The 20199-nt window shown below is 43.5% G+C and overlaps 1 protein-coding gene across 1 annotated transcript in view; it reads left to right on the top strand.

The window, feature by feature from the left end:
* The first annotated feature begins 16686 nt into the window (after positions 1 to 16686).
* shisa8b (shisa family member 8b) overlaps positions 16687 to 20199 on the top strand; it is a 38703-nt gene continuing 35190 nt past the window's right edge. Inside the window, exons 1-2 of the mRNA XM_030755671.1 lie at positions 16687 to 17067; positions 17596 to 18258. Of these exons, the coding sequence (XP_030611531.1) occupies positions 17630 to 18258 (629 nt within the window). The 5' untranslated portion in view covers positions 16687 to 17067; positions 17596 to 17629. The remainder of the gene's footprint in view (positions 17068 to 17595; positions 18259 to 20199) is intronic.

Genomic DNA, 20199 nt, shown 5'->3' with positions numbered 1-20199 from the left:
TGCAACATTAACAACAGCTGAAGCAAGACTTCTGTGACTGTTTTATAAAGATGGAACTGGAAGCAGAGCTACCGCTTAATAGATAAGATGAGATAAACCTAATGCCAAGAAATAACCATGTGAACTGTTTAACAGCAAACAGTTCAAAAGCTGGGATCTCAGGGGCGTGAGTGCAGACTCGTCACCGCCCACATTACAACTTTTTCAGGGAAGGTCTTGCTTAAATTAGCAAGACAATGCCAAACCACATTCTGCATGTGTCACTCCCGCATGGATGTGCAATGCTGAGTCCAAACAGGTCTGGCTGCAAACCTACCACCCACTAAAAAAAAAAACAGATATGGTGTTATTGTGTAGTATCTGAAAAAAAAAAAATCTGGAAGATACAACAACTGCAGAACAAGCTGCCAGAGATGAGGGATACAAAAACTTTTCTAATTCCCATAGAAAATGTAACCTGACATGATAAATTTAGTAGGATCTAACTGTGCTTTGGGAGGGACAGCTGGACTCACGGTTGACTAGTCAGCATATAATCGAGGCCAGTGTCTTTTAACATAACCTTGGGACAGCTAAACAGTGTGAGGCAGAGTTATGCAATGCGCTCATGCTGGCCTGGTTCAGAGGCTTTTGTTGAACCCCACAGATGTTGATTTTTACCTTAAACAATGAAGCATGAATATCAAGGCACAACTGACCGCTTTATGCCATTCTCCATCAGTGAGACTGTCCTCAGCGTAGAACACGACTGACATGAGACATTTTTAGAAAGGCTGGATATTACAGTCCCGAGAAGCACAGTCGCTCCACATAATCCGAACAACAGGCTCGTATTTCACAGGTGTCGAATCAAGTCTGCTATTTTCATATTTCTGATTTTCAATTCACAAACTGGTTGGTTAGTTTATTTTTCCTTTCAATGCTGTGTTTGTTTCAGTGATCTGATGCAGGATCAGTGAATAATGCTCAATGGACATGATGAAAGTACATAATGAAAGTAGGCTCACCACAATGGAAGCATCAATTAATTGACTGGTTCAGCCCAAACAGCCCTAAGCTCTCAGTTTAATTGGAGGGAAGCGCTCGCTCAGATGCAGGAGAGGTAATCAAAGAGATTGTACTCAGAGTCGGTTGCATTAATTAATACAGTGATATTAGTGGGATATTGGTTACAGTAGACACTACAGTGAAAGAAAATCCACACAATCACCAATCCATCAGCCTCTGGATTCTCTGATATGTAAACTGGTGATGTTGTTCTCAGTGCTGCCAACACACACACACACACACACACACACACACACACACACACACACACACACACACACACACACACACACACACACACACACACACACCATGAAAAAAAAATTAGTGCTCATGCAAATTATCTTAAAAAATACTTTATTAATCAGTTTGTGGTCAAAATTGTTAAAGTTTCAACTTCTTTAATACTGCATTATGTCTATTTTGTACATTATGAGAGTAAAAAAAGGGACGCTTTGCTGGATGGCTACTTGTCACACATGCTACTGCATGCTGCACATCCATGATGTGAATCTCCCCTTCCACCGCATCCCAAAGGTGCTCTACTGGATTGAGATCTGGTGACTACGGAGGGCATTTAAGAAATGGCACGTTGATGGGTACAGATGGACACACTGTGATCGTGAAGGTATGGGCGTGATCAGCAACAATACTCAGGGAGGCTGCGAAGCTTAGTTGATGCTCAGAGATGCTGAGAGGCTCAGAGTGTGCCAAGAAAAATATCCCGCACTCCACAACCACCAGCCTGAACTGTTGATTCAAGGCCGGTTGGATCTCGGCTTTCCTGTGGTTGACACCAAATTCTGACCCTACCATCAGAGATGCTCCTCTGCATACTTTGGTTATAATGAGTGTGTTTTTTTTTTTGTGTGCGTGTTATTGTTGCCTTCCTATCAGCTTAAAGCAGTCTAGCCATTCTCCGCTGACTTCTGACGTCAACTTGCTGCTCACTGGACATTTTCTCTTTTTCAGACCAATCTCTGTAAACCCCAGAGATGTTTGTGTGGGAAAATCCCAGCAGATCAGCCCATCTGACCCCCCCCCGCCCCCCATTCCGATGCTTGGTTTGAACTTCAGCAGGTCGTCTCGACCGTGTCTATGTGCCTGATTGCATTTAGTTGCTGCCATGTGATTGGCTGATTAGATATTTGTCCTAATGAACAGTTGAACAGGTGTACCTAACAAGGTGGACAGTGAGCGATTTGGTGAAAATGCATCAAGTGTCATGACATTCAACCTGAACATCCCAGAGAGGCTCTGATTAACCAAGAAAAGTGGGAAAAACCAGAGTGCAGTGTGAGATGTAAATGAGATGAGGGGAAGGCCGTACAGATATAGATCTAAATAAAAACAAGGAGAAGAAGAAGCGAGCAAAGCCAGAAAAAAAAGGAAGCGCCGATGGAGACCCCAGAGAGGAGAGAGGAGCTGTAGTGTTGTTGTTCAGTGTGATTAACTCCAGAGAAAAAAGCCTGCTGCAGGACTTACTGAAATAGCAACTCCTTATTAGAATCAACTACCGCGACTGCCACTCACCTGGCTGCTGTTTAGCATTGCAAATTGACATGATATGGCAGTACATCACAGCGTCTATAGGAAGCCTGACACACTAATCGAACTCACTGTTAAAGGAAGAAGGTGAATGCAAAGGTGAGCATGTCATTGGTGAGAAAAGGGAAACTTTTGTGTCCAGCCTGTCTCAGCTGCATTTTACATTGTGACCCACCAAATCTGATTCAGAGGAAAATCTGCAGAAAGATGACCTCGGGTAGCAGAGTGTAGTTACAAAACTACAAAAACTACTACAGAGTGTGAATACAAACATGTACTTAACAGAGAGAGAATGGGTAAAGGAACAATCCCCCTCTTTATAAAGCATTGCTGTTAATGGAGCACAGCTGGAGACGCAGTGTAATCACTGTAGGGTCCTTACCTCAAGGTGACCGTTGTGATTTATATATAACTGAACTGAACTGAATGGAAACGTACTCTTCAATTTCCAAATGGATAACTTTAAACTTTTGTCTCATTGAAAATTTTTTTTTTTGTTGTTTCTTGGTAACAAGTATGGGTATTTTGGTTTTATTTTTCATTTCGTGATTGCTTATACCTCAAAAGTAGAGAAAATAGATTGTATTATTTTCAAACTGTGCTTTTATGACCAGTAAATATTGTCATTGTCCTAAAAGCGAAATTTGGAAAAAATATTACCTATTTTCTCCACCAATCCTGAACTCACAGAGCAAAAGCTGTGTTACTGTGGGTAAATATTTATTCACAGTGTTTCCACAGTCTGGTATGATCACATTTGCCTGATGTGCAAAAGGTCCTCGTGAGGAAACACAAGCCCAGCTCCGGGGATCACACGTGAGTGGGCTCCTAGTGCTGGACCCAAGCTGAGATAAATGGGAATGCTGCATCAGGAAGGACATCTGTAAAAATCTGTTCCCAGGATCACAGATCCATCTGCTGTGGCAACCCCTTGATACCTACCTACCTATAATATGTGCATTTGAATAATTACCTCTCTGATTAGCTTTGTCTCTGCCATTTCCCCCTCATTCATTTGATAATCACAAAAAGTCATGATGCAGTAACTCTGGTGAGTCAGATTGGTGGGGGAATTAGTTTAGATCTGCTGTTATAAAACAGTATAAAAAAAAATGCCACGGCTTATCAATGTTTGGCATCAGCATATTAATAATCCTATTGCAGGAGGAAGCTGTGCAGTATATTGTGATATTTTGCTTCACCCCTTGTGAAGCAAAGGCTTCAGTGTGCCTGTGACCTCAGTCATAATGATGTCATGTTTACCTGCAGTATAAATGTGCATTACTGCAGAAATAAGTATGCAGCAGTGAAAAAACTAAACAGTGGTCTGATATTCTTTGACTGAGTGGAAACACATTAACCGGTGAGACGCTACGTTTTTAACAGTGCAATTATTCGCTTTAAAATTCTGTATCTGCAGTCATTTAAAGCTACTAATCACTGTCTCAGGTTAATCAAACATAATAAACTTGATGACACGCAGACTGTCACATGAAACAGTTTAAGGCAGATGCAGCAAATCTCTGCTGAACTTTCTGGAGGTTTTAAGGTTCCTGCTTCTTCTCTTTTTCGCACCTCATCACAATGCGCTCTGTCTCTCACATCAAGGCTTTGCACTCATCCGCTAAGCCATCTCTCACTCTTCTGCTCTATTTTCTCTCATACACAGATTACAGATTTCCTCACATCCCTCGCCCGCGTCTCAGTCGTGTGTGTTTCCGTTCTGATCTTGTGAGAATGAGATTAGATGGCTGAAAATTGTCAGAGGGGTCAAGTGATTTAGATGCGTGATGGAGATTAACCCCTGATATCCCCCACACTGAAGCATTTATCCACTCTCGGCAGCAGTTTCATGTGGATTTGTTACAATTATTTATTTATTAACCTCCTGAGATTAAGACTCCATTGCAAGAGTGTCCCGGGCTTCCGGTTCAAGTCAGTTTAGACGTCTGATAGAAAACTGTCTTTTGCCACAGCCTGGGAAATGTTGCCCTGCTTGCGCTGTCTGCACCCAAACAAAACAGCAGCTCTGAGATTGGCTGATGTGAGTGGAAGCGCTGACACCTTGACCTTTTAGAGCTGCAGGTCAGAAAAGTCTGGAGCTGAGTAGAAATCAATGCCTTGATGTAATCAATGGATTTTATGTCTCATGCACTGAGTTGTTCATTGAATTGTAAAATGAAACTTCTCTTGATCCAGAAAATGTTTAAGAAGAAACATCCACATCCAAGGTTTTATGTATCAGGAGATAATAAAAGACATCTGGTCCTTAGCAGGTCTTAAAATGAGTGAAATTCCAGCTGTGTGTGGGAAAACTAAGTGCACCCCTACTGCTTCATAGGAATTCAGAGATAGCATCCATTTCCTACTAATCAAATGCACTTGATTACCTGATCATCAGCCAAGCAGCCACCTCTATAAAAGCAGATGTTGTGGCAGTTTGCAGGTCTGGAGCCTTCAGGTGTGTGTTAACACAATGCCAAGGAAGATGGACATCAGCAATGATCTTAGAGAAGCAGCTGTCACTTCCCATCAACGTAGGAAGGGTTAGGCCTTGATTATACTCTGCTGTGGACACAGATACAGACAGCTGGAGACGCAGTGGTCGAGCAGTCACTCCTGTTATACTTCTTGAAGTCTTCTTGGTGTCCTCTGCTGGGGATGCACTCACAAATGTACATGTGAAAAACAGCACAAATACTGAACCACTGATCTTTTACTACAGGCGCGTCAAAGCTGCCTGCGAGGGGACCAGAGGATCAGACCCACGTCGTCCTAGTCGGAGGGTGCAGGGGTCAAATCCTAATTCTGAGATCATTTCCTTTTATCACTTTTGTATTGAATAATGGAAAAAGACCCACAAAATTAAATTTACTTGAAAAGATAATTTTTTTAAAGTGAAGGTGGATATTTATGCATGTTTAAAGTAAAAATTGTGTACCGTAGCAAAAAGCAGGACATTGGTGTGAAAGCTAAGCAAGAGAAGAAGAGAGAGAAGCAGTGAGGACTGTTGGGGAAATGAGATTCATTACAATTCTCTCCAGAAATGATGGCAGTAATGGACGCGGCAGCGTCAGGGCTGATTTGTATCTGCTGAGGACAGTCGGGGGCCGGGGGGGCAGAGGCCCTTCAAATTGCTAATCAAAGCAGGCCGTGAAGACTGACAGCTATTCTCACAGGGCGTCTGCACACAGCTCATTCACTTCTATAAGTCGCTGCGTGTGCAGTTGTAATGGGCCCAAATGAAGCTGGATATTAGCATCTCCTTTGATTTAGTAAAGGTCACTGCTGACAGGGAGGTCCGGGGGGGGGGACTGAGCAGAGAGACACACACGGTACCCTGATTGGAAACAATACTCTCGCACTCTTTGCCGTCCCTGCCTCTATATCATCCAAAAGGAGGCACTGCATCTTTTTCTTTTTCTTTTGTACTCTTTGTGCCTTTCAGTTCCAAGTAGTACACAGTCTCTTAAAGCTGCCTGCACTTCTCTTTTCCATATTTAGTCTGTATTTACCCTTGAGTGTTCCCTTTTTTTTTACCTTTTGTGAAATTGCTGCTCCTTTGTGTTCATTTCAGAAAGTTCTTGACATCTCATCGTTTCTGCATCCCACCTCTACCTGAGCCCAAAACACAAAAATCTGCATAACCAAGTGTCTTTTTTTTATTGTTTATGGAGTCAACAATTAGAATAAAAAATCATAAATGACAATAACATTCTTATAAAAATAAAACCTTAAGTTTTTTGGTGTCTTTAAACCATTTTGTTGACATACGCGTATGGGAGGCTGCAGAATCTGTTTACAGTGACTGACTGAGGTTACTGGCGTGTGTGTGTGTGTGTGTGTGCGTGCGTGCGTGCGTGCGTGCGTGCGTGCGTGTTTTGGGGATGTTGTGGTCACGCGGTCTAATTCAGGCCCTCTGGGCTCTGCTGCCCTCTTTGCCTTTGCTTTTTCTAATTGGCCTGAGTGGAGCCAAACATTCAGAGAAATGTCACTAATCATTCACCTAGTTGACTCTAATAACTCAGCTGCCTCTCTCACTGTCCCGTATTCAACACCTTTTTCTGTCCGCTCTGGGATGCTGTGTCTTCTGTGTTGGAAAACCAGGCTTCTGTTTCATCAGGAGAGACCATTTTTGAAGATGATGTAATTGGAAAAGACCTTCTGAAACACCGTGACAATCAAAGGACTGTCCCTGCCCTTAAAAGCACTGCTGGCTAGATTTGATTCTGTATTTTGATCACTTTGATTTGCTGGATAATACTTGCTAAATGTGTATCTTTAACTATTGTGCTTGAGTTTCCACCATCCATCCATTCATCCTCTTCCGCTTATCCTGTTCAGGATCATGGGTGGGGCTGGAGCCTATCCCAGCTGTCATAGGGCAAGAGGCAGGGTACACCCTGTACAGGTCACCAGTCTGTCGCAGGGCTAACGCAGAGAGACAGACAACCATTCACACTCACGAGTAATTTAGAATCTCCAGTTAACTTAACTCTCTGTCTTTGGACTGGGGAGGAAACCGGAGAAAACCCACGCAGACACAGGGAGAACATGCAACCCAGACCTTCTAGCTGTGAGGGAACAGTGCTAACCACGACACCACCGTGCTGCCATTGTGGTTGAGTTTGCAAAGTCATTCTTACTATTTAAAAGGCAGGTCGAGCCTTCAGTCTCTGCCAGAATGTCTGCTTCTACTGGTTGTACCTGGTCACTAGCTGAGCTCAGTTTTTTTGAGTCTCTCTCTCTTTCCTTGTGTGCAGCCTGCCTCATCTGGTCCTTGAGAATATCTTTACCCACCACTCCACCTGCAGTTTGATACCGGCCTCTTCCCGTGTCTTCGTAATATGACAGCTTTCAGATTCAGCCTACCTGCCTGCCCCCCTGGAGCTCAGAGTGTCTGCATTTGGGTCCACCTTTTCGTATTGGCCACCGGCTGTGACAATGCAGCCTATCAGTACAGCTTTAGGCTTGACCCAGTGTATGAAATGTGTTTTAAGACAGCATAACTCAGAGTGATTTAAAGAGTATGGGTTTGATTTCAGTATTTAACCATGTTTGCATTTGCTTTCTGTTGTTTATGCTGCCTTAACAGCTGCTGCAGCCATTAGCCACGAAAATGCATTATCCCGAATCCATATGCATGAAGGGTTTGCATTGACTACAGTTAATTGAGTTTGTGGGCTCATCCAAGTGTGCACATTTTTAAGCTTTTCCCCCTCTGGTCAAACATTTCTGCCTTTTGCACGTACATAAACATTTGCTATGGATCCAACGCAGGCATACACAGTGTTAGGGTACAATCCTAATTGTTAACTATATCAATTTTAGATCGCCACTGCTAGTAGTATGCACCATTGCTTTGACCACAGAGAATTTCTTATATATTATAAAAAGTTATAAAAAGTGTTTGTGTACTTCTGTGAAGAAGCTGCTCTGTATGCTTTGCAGCTTTCGCTGTTAATATAGACCCAGACGCAGGACTCAGAGATTGGTGAGATTGGTGATTTTTGCATGGCGGGGCGTTTACTGTAGAAACATGTTCTCATCGCATTGCTTTATTCTAGGATTGAATAGCAGCTGTGAAAAAGCCAAGTGGCTCCGTCATGTATCCATTATAATAACTAGCTGGGATTTCAATAAACATAATACAGCTAAATGTAAGGAAGCGCTTCTCAAATGGCGGGGCGCGCCGCTACCAGGGGGGGGCACGTCTGACCCCGGGGAACATGCTTTTTTTGGTGTACTAGAATTAAGTGTAATTGGACATCCAAAGTAGGTGGCAGTGGCGCTCTCATTGTGTGCGCAGTAAGTAATAGCTCTATGGTGTAGGTTTTTTTTGCCTACTCACAGCATAGAGCAGGCTCCGCCGTGACTATTTATAGTCCCGGCAGAGAGTGGGGGGGGGCAAAAGGTTTTCTTCTTCCTAGGGGGGGGCATAACAGAAAATAATTGAGAAGCACTGCTGTAAGGGAACAGAGGAAAGCCTCGTTTCGAGCCTCTGGCTAGAGTTCCAACAATGTGATGTCACATGAAAATAAATAATTTTTTAAGGTTAGATTATTTTTGTTTTAAAATAACTTGAGGTTTTAACATTGTTAAGAGTACATTAACAATTTATGCATGTTTTTAGATTAAAAACAATTCAAACCTGTGTGAGAAAAAAGTGTTAGTTCTGATCATTATTTTTGTTATTTATAGATAAGCTTTTAGTACTGATAAAGCCCTCTTCAGCTTGCAGAAATCACAAGGCAAACCATCAGTAAAATATACACTGCCTCCCATCTGAACAGGTCTGGAAACCACCTTGAAACACCTTGTGTTTTATTGATAACCCTAAATGAGGGTTTGAAATATAAGGTATCTGCTGTTGAGAGACAAAATGAAAAGGTAGCTTGAATGTGAGACTTTTTTATTTCTCTAGTATCTCTGTGTTAACTTGTGTGAATTTTAACTTCAAGCTCTCACTTCAAGCTCCATGCTTTTATGCTCGTGCTCTGCTAGAGTAGCTTTGCATGATTCACAGTTCAAATAATCCTTATTTATCTTATGCAGGGCCGTCAGTTCATCCACTGTCTGAAACAAGCCATTTAGCTGTCTTCCTCCTCTCTTCAGGTGGGTGGAAAAAAAAAACAGTCTGAAGTCTTAGCTTTAGGCTCACAGGGATTACGCATACAGACACTGACAGAATTATTTGAAACTTCGAGCCTCTGCCACTGTAACACCACATATGACAGAAATTAAAGAAAGGCATAATAGGTCCCTTTTAAGACCTGCCTTATGCGACTCTGCAAAACTTACTGCCACAAGTACACGTGAAGCTGCACAGTAAATACAAGAGCAGGGACTCTGAGACCACCTCTTGCCTTTCTGGTGCATAAGGAATGAAACAATGTGTCACCTTAAGTTCTCTTATTAAAGCAACAGACAAAGAACAACCTTATATGTTCTGTGCTGCGTTCGTGCATGAGGAAACAGGCTGCGACACAGAGAGAGAGAGAGAGAGACGTTTAAATTATTCTCCAGGCAACCTAAATGGAGCCGGGACAAACATTTCCTCACATCACATCTCATATAAACCCATCAAAGCCCACCACCCCGAGGAGAACTGTGAGGTTCGCAGTGTTTACTCCGGTCAAAACATGTGGAGCACTAAATGTCTGCTGTGCAGTTGTGTGGCAACAAACGGGTTCAGTCCCGCAGCATCAGAAACATCACACTCGCTTATTAGCTTTGTGCTGGGGATTTGCAGTGTCAGGATGACACACACACACACACACACACACACACACACACACACACACACACACACACACACACACACACACACAAATATACATGCGACTGAATAAGGAGATACGACAGGAAAGATTGACAGCTGACGCCTCAAAATCAAGGATTTATGCAACAGTGGGAGAGATGATAAGAGAACGCAAACACCACAATGAAGCTTCTGAAGAGTGCAAATAAAACTATTTCATTTTTTGTATGCTCAGGATATTTGGCTAAAGACCCACGCACAACTGCATTTACCAGCACACACACACTCAGTCCCTTAACTACTCACAAGGTGTGTTAATTCCTTTTTTCAGCTTCCTGGAGTATAAAATCTTTCAAATAGAATGTTGTCAAATGAGACCTGAACAAATGACATCTCACATGCACACACACACACACACACACACACACACACACACACACACACACACACACACACACACACACACACACACACACACAGTACCCTAAGAAGACAGACTACAACGTGTGCTCATGACCATATAAATGCAGATAAAGCAATGCCTGAATTAACATATGTAATTCGCATTCATTAAAGGGGCCTCACGTGAGCAGACTTCATCAAGCTGAGCTCATTAGAATCCCAAAACTGAAACTGTAGTTTCACCGAACAGTTATGCTAAATCATTTTGGATAATTTTATAAATAGTTTCAGATTTCCCATTAAGTTTTTCATATGTCATAAATGGACATCCAGACCGTTTTTACATTTAATATTTTCTGAACTTCAAGTGTCTATGTTATTAATTATCTCATATCATCCTTTTATCTTAACTGTGGTTATTTTCTTTTTGCTTGTATGTACTGTGAAAACATGTCACTGTGTCTTTCAGGACTGTCGCACAAGCCCTGGTGTGGCTGCATGACATTGCAGTCTATTAAATGTTCAAAAGTTGCTTTAAGTGGTCAACGTAGCATTTTGGGTAAAACTAATATATTATCAAATAAATATAGATGAGAAATCATAAATGGAAAAAATGCTTTTCGCAGTACATCAGCTAAACCCGGTAAAGGTTACTTAACCTTTAAGCATCTTGAATGTGCCCTGTCAAATATTATGCACTGCAGTGTCGTTTATGGAGGCACACTGCAGAAAAAAGCCAAACACCGAATTTTCTCCTCAACAGCACATAAAACAAAATGTATTGGCCCGAGAAATCAATTAACCTGTCACGATGCTGGCTAACTCTCTGAATAACCTTTAATCTTAAAGCTGCATTGATGCACGCACATTTAGATTCAGTTGTTTTAGTCACCTGTAAACATCGAGATGCACAATCGTCTCTCATGCGATGAAAGCTGGAAAGCCAGAAAAACAAATACTGGTCACAGAGAGACACTCACACACATGTTGGGCTGACCTATAGCCTGAAACAGAAGACAACAGAAGCACTCTGAGCCTTTGATATGTGCAGACAGGCACAACATCGACTGAACTGAGGTTGTGGCTGCAGCGGGGTAGTAGGCTACTGGCAGTAGTGATGACGATAGTGCTCTTTTCTCACTGTATTTACTGTATTCTAAGAAATACTTTATGATGCGAGGATTAGCATGTCCCAGTTGTCACAGGGTGAGAGGCAGGTTACATCCTCAGGCTGGCAGTCTGTTGCAGGCCTACGTTGTAAGTATCTGGTTACAAAGAACAGTTTTGCCCAAAATGGTGAACCAAACATCTGAGCACCTCTGCCATCTAAAATGAAATTACCCTGACACAGGGTATTTAGATTTTGTCTAAGGGAATGTGTGTTGCTTTTTCTTTTTGTGTCCAACTGATATAAATTGACATCAAACATAAAGGCATCAAGGCCAGACTTAACAAAGCCAGAAGTCCTTTCAGCCAGCACTTTAACATCTGGAAGTCAAAGCAATACTGTATTAACGTTAAGTCAGTAGTATTTGGCTCCGAGTGTTGGAGGGTAGTGAAGAAGGGCAGGAACAAAATCAGCAACTTCCACAACGGCTGTCTTAGAAGGCTCGGCAATATCTCCTGGCCAAAAGCATTTTCTAACCAGCACCTGTACATGAAGACAGGCTTTAAGAACCTGCCGCTTGAAATGAAGACTAAGGTCTTAGTCACATGCACCTAGAGAACAATCAGCGACCTCCTGGCAACTTCCAGTCACCAGGGAAAAATTTGCATTATTCCCCAACCGGTCGCTGAGTGGTCACTGGAAGCTGCTGGCTGTCACTGGGTGAAACTGGTCACAAAGAGGGTGCTGCACCAAAAACCTCCTTATGAGTGCTTGGGTTGTGAGCAGATTGCCATGGTTTGCATGGAAACTGTCTCTGTAAGTAAACACTGAGCAGAAGTGAAACTTGAAAAAATGTGACACAGATGCAGCCCCCTGCTGGAAACCCAAATACAGGCAGGCAGAGATGGAACTTTCATGGGGCAAAGAAGTGCTGAAGCCTAAGACCACATTGTGGAGAAAACACCTCCTATAATATTGCTATAATATAATATGCAGCTGTAAACTGATACCTCTCAAAAGAGACCCTCTGATTGTCACTGAATCTTTCGCTCAGCATCTCCATTTGTCCACATAAGAGACAAAAAAAGCACTACAAAGTGCAGCACTAATAGCTGATGTAAACACTTATTTTAGGATTAACACTTGGCAGTAGAGGCACATTGAGCTAAAATGTAAATATTCATAGATGCTGTGAAGTCATCCAATTAAATATTCAGCGCATCTGGGCATTCGAGTAAATGAGAGACCTGCAGCCACTTCGCAAATTTAGTTCAAAATGAACATTAATTCAACAAGATTATTAAAATTCAACAACAGCCCCTCTGTGTTTTAACTGTATGGCACACACACACACACACACACACACACACACACACACACACACACACACACACACACACACACACACACACGCACAGTCATTTTTTTTCTTATTTCCATTCACTGCTGCATAAAAGCTCGCACGCTCTCAATTTGACCTCAATTTTCCTAAAAGGTGCTACGGTAGTAAAAACTGAAAATTGGATGCAAGCTGTGTTTTATGCACTTTTGCACTCATTTAGGATGAAAATGCAGTTAGCCCATATGAGCTATAAACATCTGCAAAGTGGTAATTTTCTGTAGCTATGAATAGAATGTCACTCAGACACATCCATCCATCCATCCATCCATCCATCCATCCATCCATCCATCCATCCATCCATCCATCCATTTTCTTCTGCTTATCTGGGGCCGTGTTGGGGGGGTAAGCAGCCTAAGCAGAGAAGCCCAGACCTTCCTCTCCCCAGCCACCTCCTCCAGTTCATCCGGAGGGACCCCAAGGTATTCCCAGCCTAGCTGAGAGATATAATCTCTCCAGTATGTCCTGGGTCTACCCCGGGGCTTCCTCCTGGTGGGACATGCCCAGAACACCTCACCTAAGAGGCACCCAGGAGGCATCCTAGTCAGATGCCCGAACCACCTCATCTGGCTCCTTTCGATGTGGAGGAGCAGCAGCTCTACTTTGAGCCCCTCCGGAATGGCTGCACTCCTCACCCTATCTCTAAGGGAGAGGATAACCACCCTTTGGAGGAAGCTCATTTCCGCCGCTTGTATTCGCGATCTTATTCTTTCGGTCACAACCCAAAGCTTGTGACCATAGGTGAGGGTAGGGATGTAGACTGACCGGTAAATCGACAGCTTCTCTTTCACACTCAGCTCCCTCTTTACCACGACAGACCGGTGCAGCGTCTGCATCACTGCAGCCCCAATCCATCTGTCAATCTCCTGCTCCCTTCTCCCATCAATTGTTATCAAAACTTCAAGATACTTAAACTCTTGCACCTGGGGCAGCAACTCATCCTTGAGCTGGAGTGGGCACTCCACCTTTCTCTGGCTGAAGGCCATGGCCTCAGACTGATTCTCATGCCAGCTGCTTCACACTCGGCTGCAAACCGTTCCACTGCGAGCTGGAGGCCACCACCCGATGAAGCCAGCAGGACTGCATCATCCGCAAAGAGCAGAGATGAGATTCTGAGGGCAACAAGGAAGAAGCCTTCCGCCACCTGGCAATGCCTAGAAATTCTGTCCATAAAAATTATGAACAGAATTGGTGACAAAGGGCAGCCCTGGTGAAGTCCAACACCCACAGGAAACAAGTCCAACTTATTGCCGGCAATACAGACCAAGTTCTCACTTCGATTGTACAGGGATTGAATGGCCCGCAACAATGGGCCAGACACCCCATAACCCCACAGGACCTCCTACAGGATACCCTGAGGGGTGTGGTTGAACGCCTTCCAAGTCCATGAAACATATGTAGACTGGATGGGCAAAGTCCCACTCACATTTGAATATCCTCAAGAGGATAAAGAGCTGGTCCAGCGTTCTGCGACCATGAGCAGTTAAACAACTCCTTGGTGACAGGGGTGGGCAAGATTCGCCCTGAGTTCCTGAAGGCTCTGGATGTTGTAGGGCTGTCTTGGTTGACACGACTCTTCAACATCGCATGAAGATCTGGGGCAGTGCCATTGGATTGGCAGACTGAGGTGGTGGTCCCCATCTTTAAGAAGGGGGACCAGAGGGTGTGCTTCAACTATCGGGGATCACACTCCTCAGCCTTGACGGTAAGGTCTATGCCAGGGTGCTGGAAAGGAGGGTCCATCCATTAGTCGAACCTTTTTTTTCAGATTCAAGAGGAACTCAGAGAGACATCTGAGTGTAAACTGAAGACCCCAAAAATATGGCATTAAATGAAAGAAATGCATAAGTGTGTAATTAAGGAAAAATACTGAAACGTCCTCAACTATTCTACACTAAGAGAGTAGCAAGCAAGACAAAGCCAAGTCTGTGATGCTTTATCTAGTAATGACCCTCAGTAGCTGCCATTGTGGTTATGCAGTGCAAGAGAGGGACCACCGAACTGCTAGTTAACTCCAAAAATGCAATAAAAAATTATTAACTTATTAAATATTTATGATATGGTAGAAGGATGTGAGAGTTTAACATAGTTCAATTGCAGAGCATGAAACTGATGTGTTGCAGAGAGCTTTTGCTAATTTCTATCCACTGTCCCCAGTTGGGTTTTTACATCCTCAACACTGAAATAACATTTTACAGCATGCAAAGTATTTCTTGGCCATCCTGGTTCTCTTTCAAACCTTGCTGCTGGTTTGCTGTTGACGGCTCCATAACCTGCACATCATTGCCCGCTCGCCACTAAATCCCTATTCTCGCAAAACGTGCATCTGTGTGGTTACACTGGCTGAGTTTGCCACCATCGCAGGTCTGAAAATGATGAAGAAATGGACTCACTGAAAAAAAAAGTCCCTCATTTCGTTTGCTTCCTAATCCTCCCTCTTTTCAGTCCTCCATCCTGTACCTGTCACCTCTCTGCTCCCTTCATCCTGTTCTCAAAACTCTCACTTCACTCTTTTTCCCCCTCCAACTTCTCGCTCTAAAACCCTCTTTCGCTCCCTTTTCTCAGTGTCGCACATCTCATCTTCAGCCTGTCATTTTCCATCCACTACTCTACCTCTCCATCCCCCATTTCCTTCCTTTCTCTCTCTCTCTTTTCTTTCTTTTCAATCAGCCTCCTCCCCACTGCCCTACATTTACTCTCTTCTTTTCATTGCCTCTGTTACACTTTCTCTCCCCCCTCTCTCTCTCTCTTCCTCTGATATCCAGCATGGAATACAGTGAGAATCAGAGGAAAGTGGAGGAAACGTTGAGTTTGCGCCGGAATGACAACACATAAAGGAGGGGATTTTGGGACAGGCGATTAACGGAAAGCAAAACAAAAAGCCCCTTGTCAATCTGGCTTATAATTCCATTAGAATGTGTAAATGTGGTAGTTTACTTTGTAAAAAGCTCCTATAATTGGCCTCAGTGGAGGCATTTGAGTGTGTGTGTGTCTCCAAACCATACATACACAAAGTGCAAAAATTTGGGAAAGACAAGTGCACCTTTACATATTTTTCTCATGCATGTGTCCATTTGAATGTTTGTGTGTGTGTCCTTGCAGTTTTTGGCAGTCTGTGCCAGTCTCAGCTCCTGGTGTTGGTATTTCCTGCGAGTGTTGGGATTGAAACAAAAGAGGAGGCAAAGCTGAAGCTGGACCCTGCTGACTCCTGAATCTGACACAAACAGATGCTTACAAGAGACACACACACACACACCTACACGCACACACTCGACACAGAAATCTGCAAACAAGTGTGTTACCTAAGCCAGAGGCAGGAGGGGAGGGCAGGGAAGAGACACGATGAGGATGGGGAAGTAGGGTGGGTGGAATTTGAGGTGGTGCTTCTGCTTCTGTGTGTCGGGTTTGGGAAGGGGGGGAGGTCCAGGAAAAATCAAGCGACTGAGGGGGGGTAAGAAGATAATGAGTAGGAGTGACCCCAGCAGATGTTGGCTGTCCCCGGTAAGCCAACATTTTCAACATATAGTAACAACACACAAACGCAGAGAACACACAAAGTGACTCCAATTACTCAGTAACCATCAACATTTCTTTTTCATCGCTCTCCTTCCTCTTTTTTCCCTCTGGGAATTATGGGAGATGCAGCTGGATATAACCCTCCTCGACACACATACACACACACACACACACACACACACACACACACACACACACACACACACACACACACACACACATACACACACATTCTCTCTCTCTCTCTCTCTCTCTGTCTATCTGGCACTGAGTGGAAGTAAACAGAGGAGGAGACCTCATTTGGTTCCTGAACTGTTGCAGTGCTCAGTGCAACCACCTCACACTCTCTTTTAATTTTTCTCACACACATATGGACACACACACACACACACACACACACACACACACACACACACACACACACACACACACACACACACACACACAGAGTCTAACAGTCGTTGACCGGACTCGCATCAGCCGCCTCTGACTGGGCAGCGTTTGAAGAAGAGAAGAAGAGCAAGAGGTGATAGAAAGGAAAGAAAAATAGAAAAGAGGGCGAAGAAGACCAGAGGAGTGCATCCCTTTGGGTTTGTCTGAGTCATCCAGATTGAATCTACAGCTGACAATGGAGAACACATGAGGGAAAGGGAACCGCGAGGAAACTTGGGGCAAAAATGCTGCTGGGTGAAGTTAGTGGATATTTCTAGTGGGATTTTGTTTCTCGTCCTTGAACTTTGGGGGAGAACTGCACAGGGTCGATCGCGGATTGCAAAGAGGAAGAAGGTGAGAGCGCAGTTAGTGATTTTGAAGCATAAAATTCTTCAAAAGTTACTGATTTAGCTCTTTCAAACTAAAAAAAAAAATCTAACTGGCACTTGCTTTTCTGAATTTTCTTTTCTTTGTGAAGCAGAAGTCGGCTCAGACTGATTTTCCCAGTTGGACAGCAGATATATATAAATTTTATATATTTTATAACAAAAGTCTGCAACAGTGATCCTAACTGACCTATTTAAAAACATACTCTGCCCTCTTTTCAGTATTGATTCCATAAATGTGTTGGATCAATAGATAAATCATGTGTTTCAACAGGAACATGCTGCAAATTTGAGTTACTTCTGGGAATTTTTCTTTCCTGTTTTTCTTAGAATATGGAAATTTTTTTGTGTGTGCTTTTCTCATTTGTTGAGATATTACAATAAACATATTTCTGCCTTGTTTTGATGTTTGTGCTGTTCAGCAGCATCTAGATGTCATTTTCTCTTTAGTCGCTAACACTCGTCCATCTGCTTCCCTCCTGTTTGAAACTTGCAGGTGGGACATTGGAGAAAAGGGCTCTCCAAGAAGCATGGCGTCCACCAACCTTTTCTCCTGCTGCTTTTTCCTCTTCTTTCTCTTTTCTTTCTTGGTTATCCAGCCAGCCCTCACCCAGAGTCCATCAGTCACTGCTGTGACAATAACTGAGGGTTCCCCTAACACACTGACTAACCAGACAACAACCAGCTATACAGAGACCACCCAGAACACTCCTCCGGAGACAGGGCTTTCCACTCCCAACAGTGGCGGAGATGCAGACGATGAGGATCTCCCTCCTCCCGGTGGGACGCGCTGCCAGGGTTACTATGATGTCATGGGCCAGTGGGACCCACCTTTCAACTGCAATGCTGGAGTCTTTCTTTACTGCTGTGGTACCTGCTTCTACCGCTTCTGCTGCCAGTTCCGTCAGCAGCGGCTGGACCAGAGCATCTGCTCCAACTATGACACTCCCATCTGGGCCAACACTGGGAAGCCAGTGGCCACCATCACAGAGGGCCAGGGGGACCTGGACCGGGACCGCACACAACTTATCGTGTACATCATCTGTGGGGTGGTGGCCATCATGGTGCTGGTGGGCATCTTCACCAAACTGGGCCTGGAGAAGAGCCGTGGAGGAAGTGGAGGAGGTGCAGGGGCGACACAGGCTGACCTCAACTCCAGGTGAGGAAGTGTGTGTGCGAGAGAGATGCAGAGGTTGGCTTCCTCCCAATATTTAGACCCTCCCCCAAAACAAACAAACAAACAAACAAAAAACATGTAAGTTTTAGAGGGGCTGTTTCTAGCTTGATTACAAATCAAGTTGTTGCCACTCCTACCCAACACTGGCAGGTTATATGTTTTGACTGTGCAGAAACTTTGTAACATGAGCACAAATCACGCTGAAACGTGCAGTCAGGGATCGATACATTTAAATAAATAAATTTCACATGGACACGCACACTTAAGTAGGTAACTTTCCTCAAACAAATAACATGAAATGTATACTAATATCAGACAGAACTGTCAGCTTTTTCACACTCCGTCTCTCGTGTCTGGAACCAAGTGTGTGTGTGTGTGTGTGTGTGTGTGTGTGAATTTAACGCTGCTTACGTGTGGTTTTGCTCTCACTTTCTTTACATGTGGAGCAGAAAATTCTAGTTGGTTAATATTCAGATTTGGATTTATTCAGCACGTCAGCATGGAATTAAAAACTTTGACTTGGTGTCTGGAGGCCTTCTAATGTGTGACCGTGCTCTTATTAATTATGAAGCCTCTTATGAAAGTGTATTTGTCATGGTCCTGGTCTAGGTGCCCAGTGTTTTGAGTTGTGGACTCTGTGGTTTTGTTTATTTTATCATTCTGAGGCCCTTATCGTTTGTGTATCTTCCTTTAAAGTATATTTGTGTTCTCAGCTCTTAGTGCTTTAGTTTAGTTTTCCTTCTGTGTCTTCCCCAGTATGATGTTCCCTCCCTCTGATGTCTTGTCTCTCATGTTAAGTTCCTCCGTGTGCCTCTCTGTGTTAAGTCTGTGTTTCTGTTTCCACGTTCAGTTACTTCCTGTTTTACTTTGGTGGGTTTTTGTCCCTTGTACTTTGTATCTAGTTTGACTTCCTCTGTCCTTTAATCCTGATTTGGTCCCACTGTGTTTCCCACCTGTTTCCTCTTCCCTCGTGAGTTTGTATTTATTGTCTGTGTTTCCCCTTGTCCTTTGTCATTACTCCCTCTTTGGTCGTGTGTTTTCCTTGTTTTGCATTTTTCAGAGAATCCGACTCAGTTAGATTATTTGCTCTTGTAGATCCTTTCCTTGTTTTACTTGTGTTTTGTGAATGACCAGCAATAAAGCTGTGTTTAAGTTAGTCTCCAGAGTCCTGCATTTGGGTCTGCATCCTTGACAGTATTAACCAAATTTGACCACCTCATCCCTTTGGTTTTTCCCACTTTGCCCAGTAGATGAAAGTTTGTTTTTTTCACATGAGCATTTTTTGAACCATGAACTGAACAATGAACTATAGCAACTCGTAGTTTGCACTTGCCCGCAAACACTTACCGGCAGTAGTGAAATTATGAAAAGTGCGGCACAATCCGGAAACGGAGGCCGTTTGCCTTAAAATTAAAAGCTGTGCGTTTTGAAACATGCTGGCTGAAGTGCTGAGGCACAACTCTTACTTTGAAGGTGAACATTCACTGTTTCCTGTTGGCTAGTAGTTAGCAACTGTCTGCAGACAAGTCAGGATCTTCCATGCAAACGTCTGATGGTCTCAGCAATCTGCTATCAAACAAAGCAATCACAAGGAGGTTTTTGGCACGAAACCCTCTTTGCCAGTGATTTCACCTAGCAACAGCCAGCAACTTCCAGGAACCACTTGCCAACCAGTCGGGGAATACACATTTTTTACTCGCCACCAGTGGTTGTATCAGGTCCAATATGGCGGACATGTTTCGAGCAATGATGCGCATGATGCCAAACAAGAAACCTCTATAATGGCATAGTGCTAGCTGGAGTTCTGGCTACAAATGTTACTGAAGAAATTCCATATGAACATTTGAAGCAGAGTCTGGCTGATTTATCTGAAGGTCGATATTATTGGCCTATATTAGCTATTTGCCAATGTATTGGTATCGG

The sequence above is a fragment of the Archocentrus centrarchus genome, chromosome 19, assembly GCF_007364275.1.
Source record: "Archocentrus centrarchus isolate MPI-CPG fArcCen1 chromosome 19, fArcCen1, whole genome shotgun sequence".
In the NCBI taxonomy this organism is placed as follows: Eukaryota; Metazoa; Chordata; class Actinopteri; order Cichliformes; family Cichlidae; genus Archocentrus; species Archocentrus centrarchus.
Note: the sequence above shows the minus strand (reverse complement) of the source record. Positions and strands in the feature narration are given on the sequence as shown.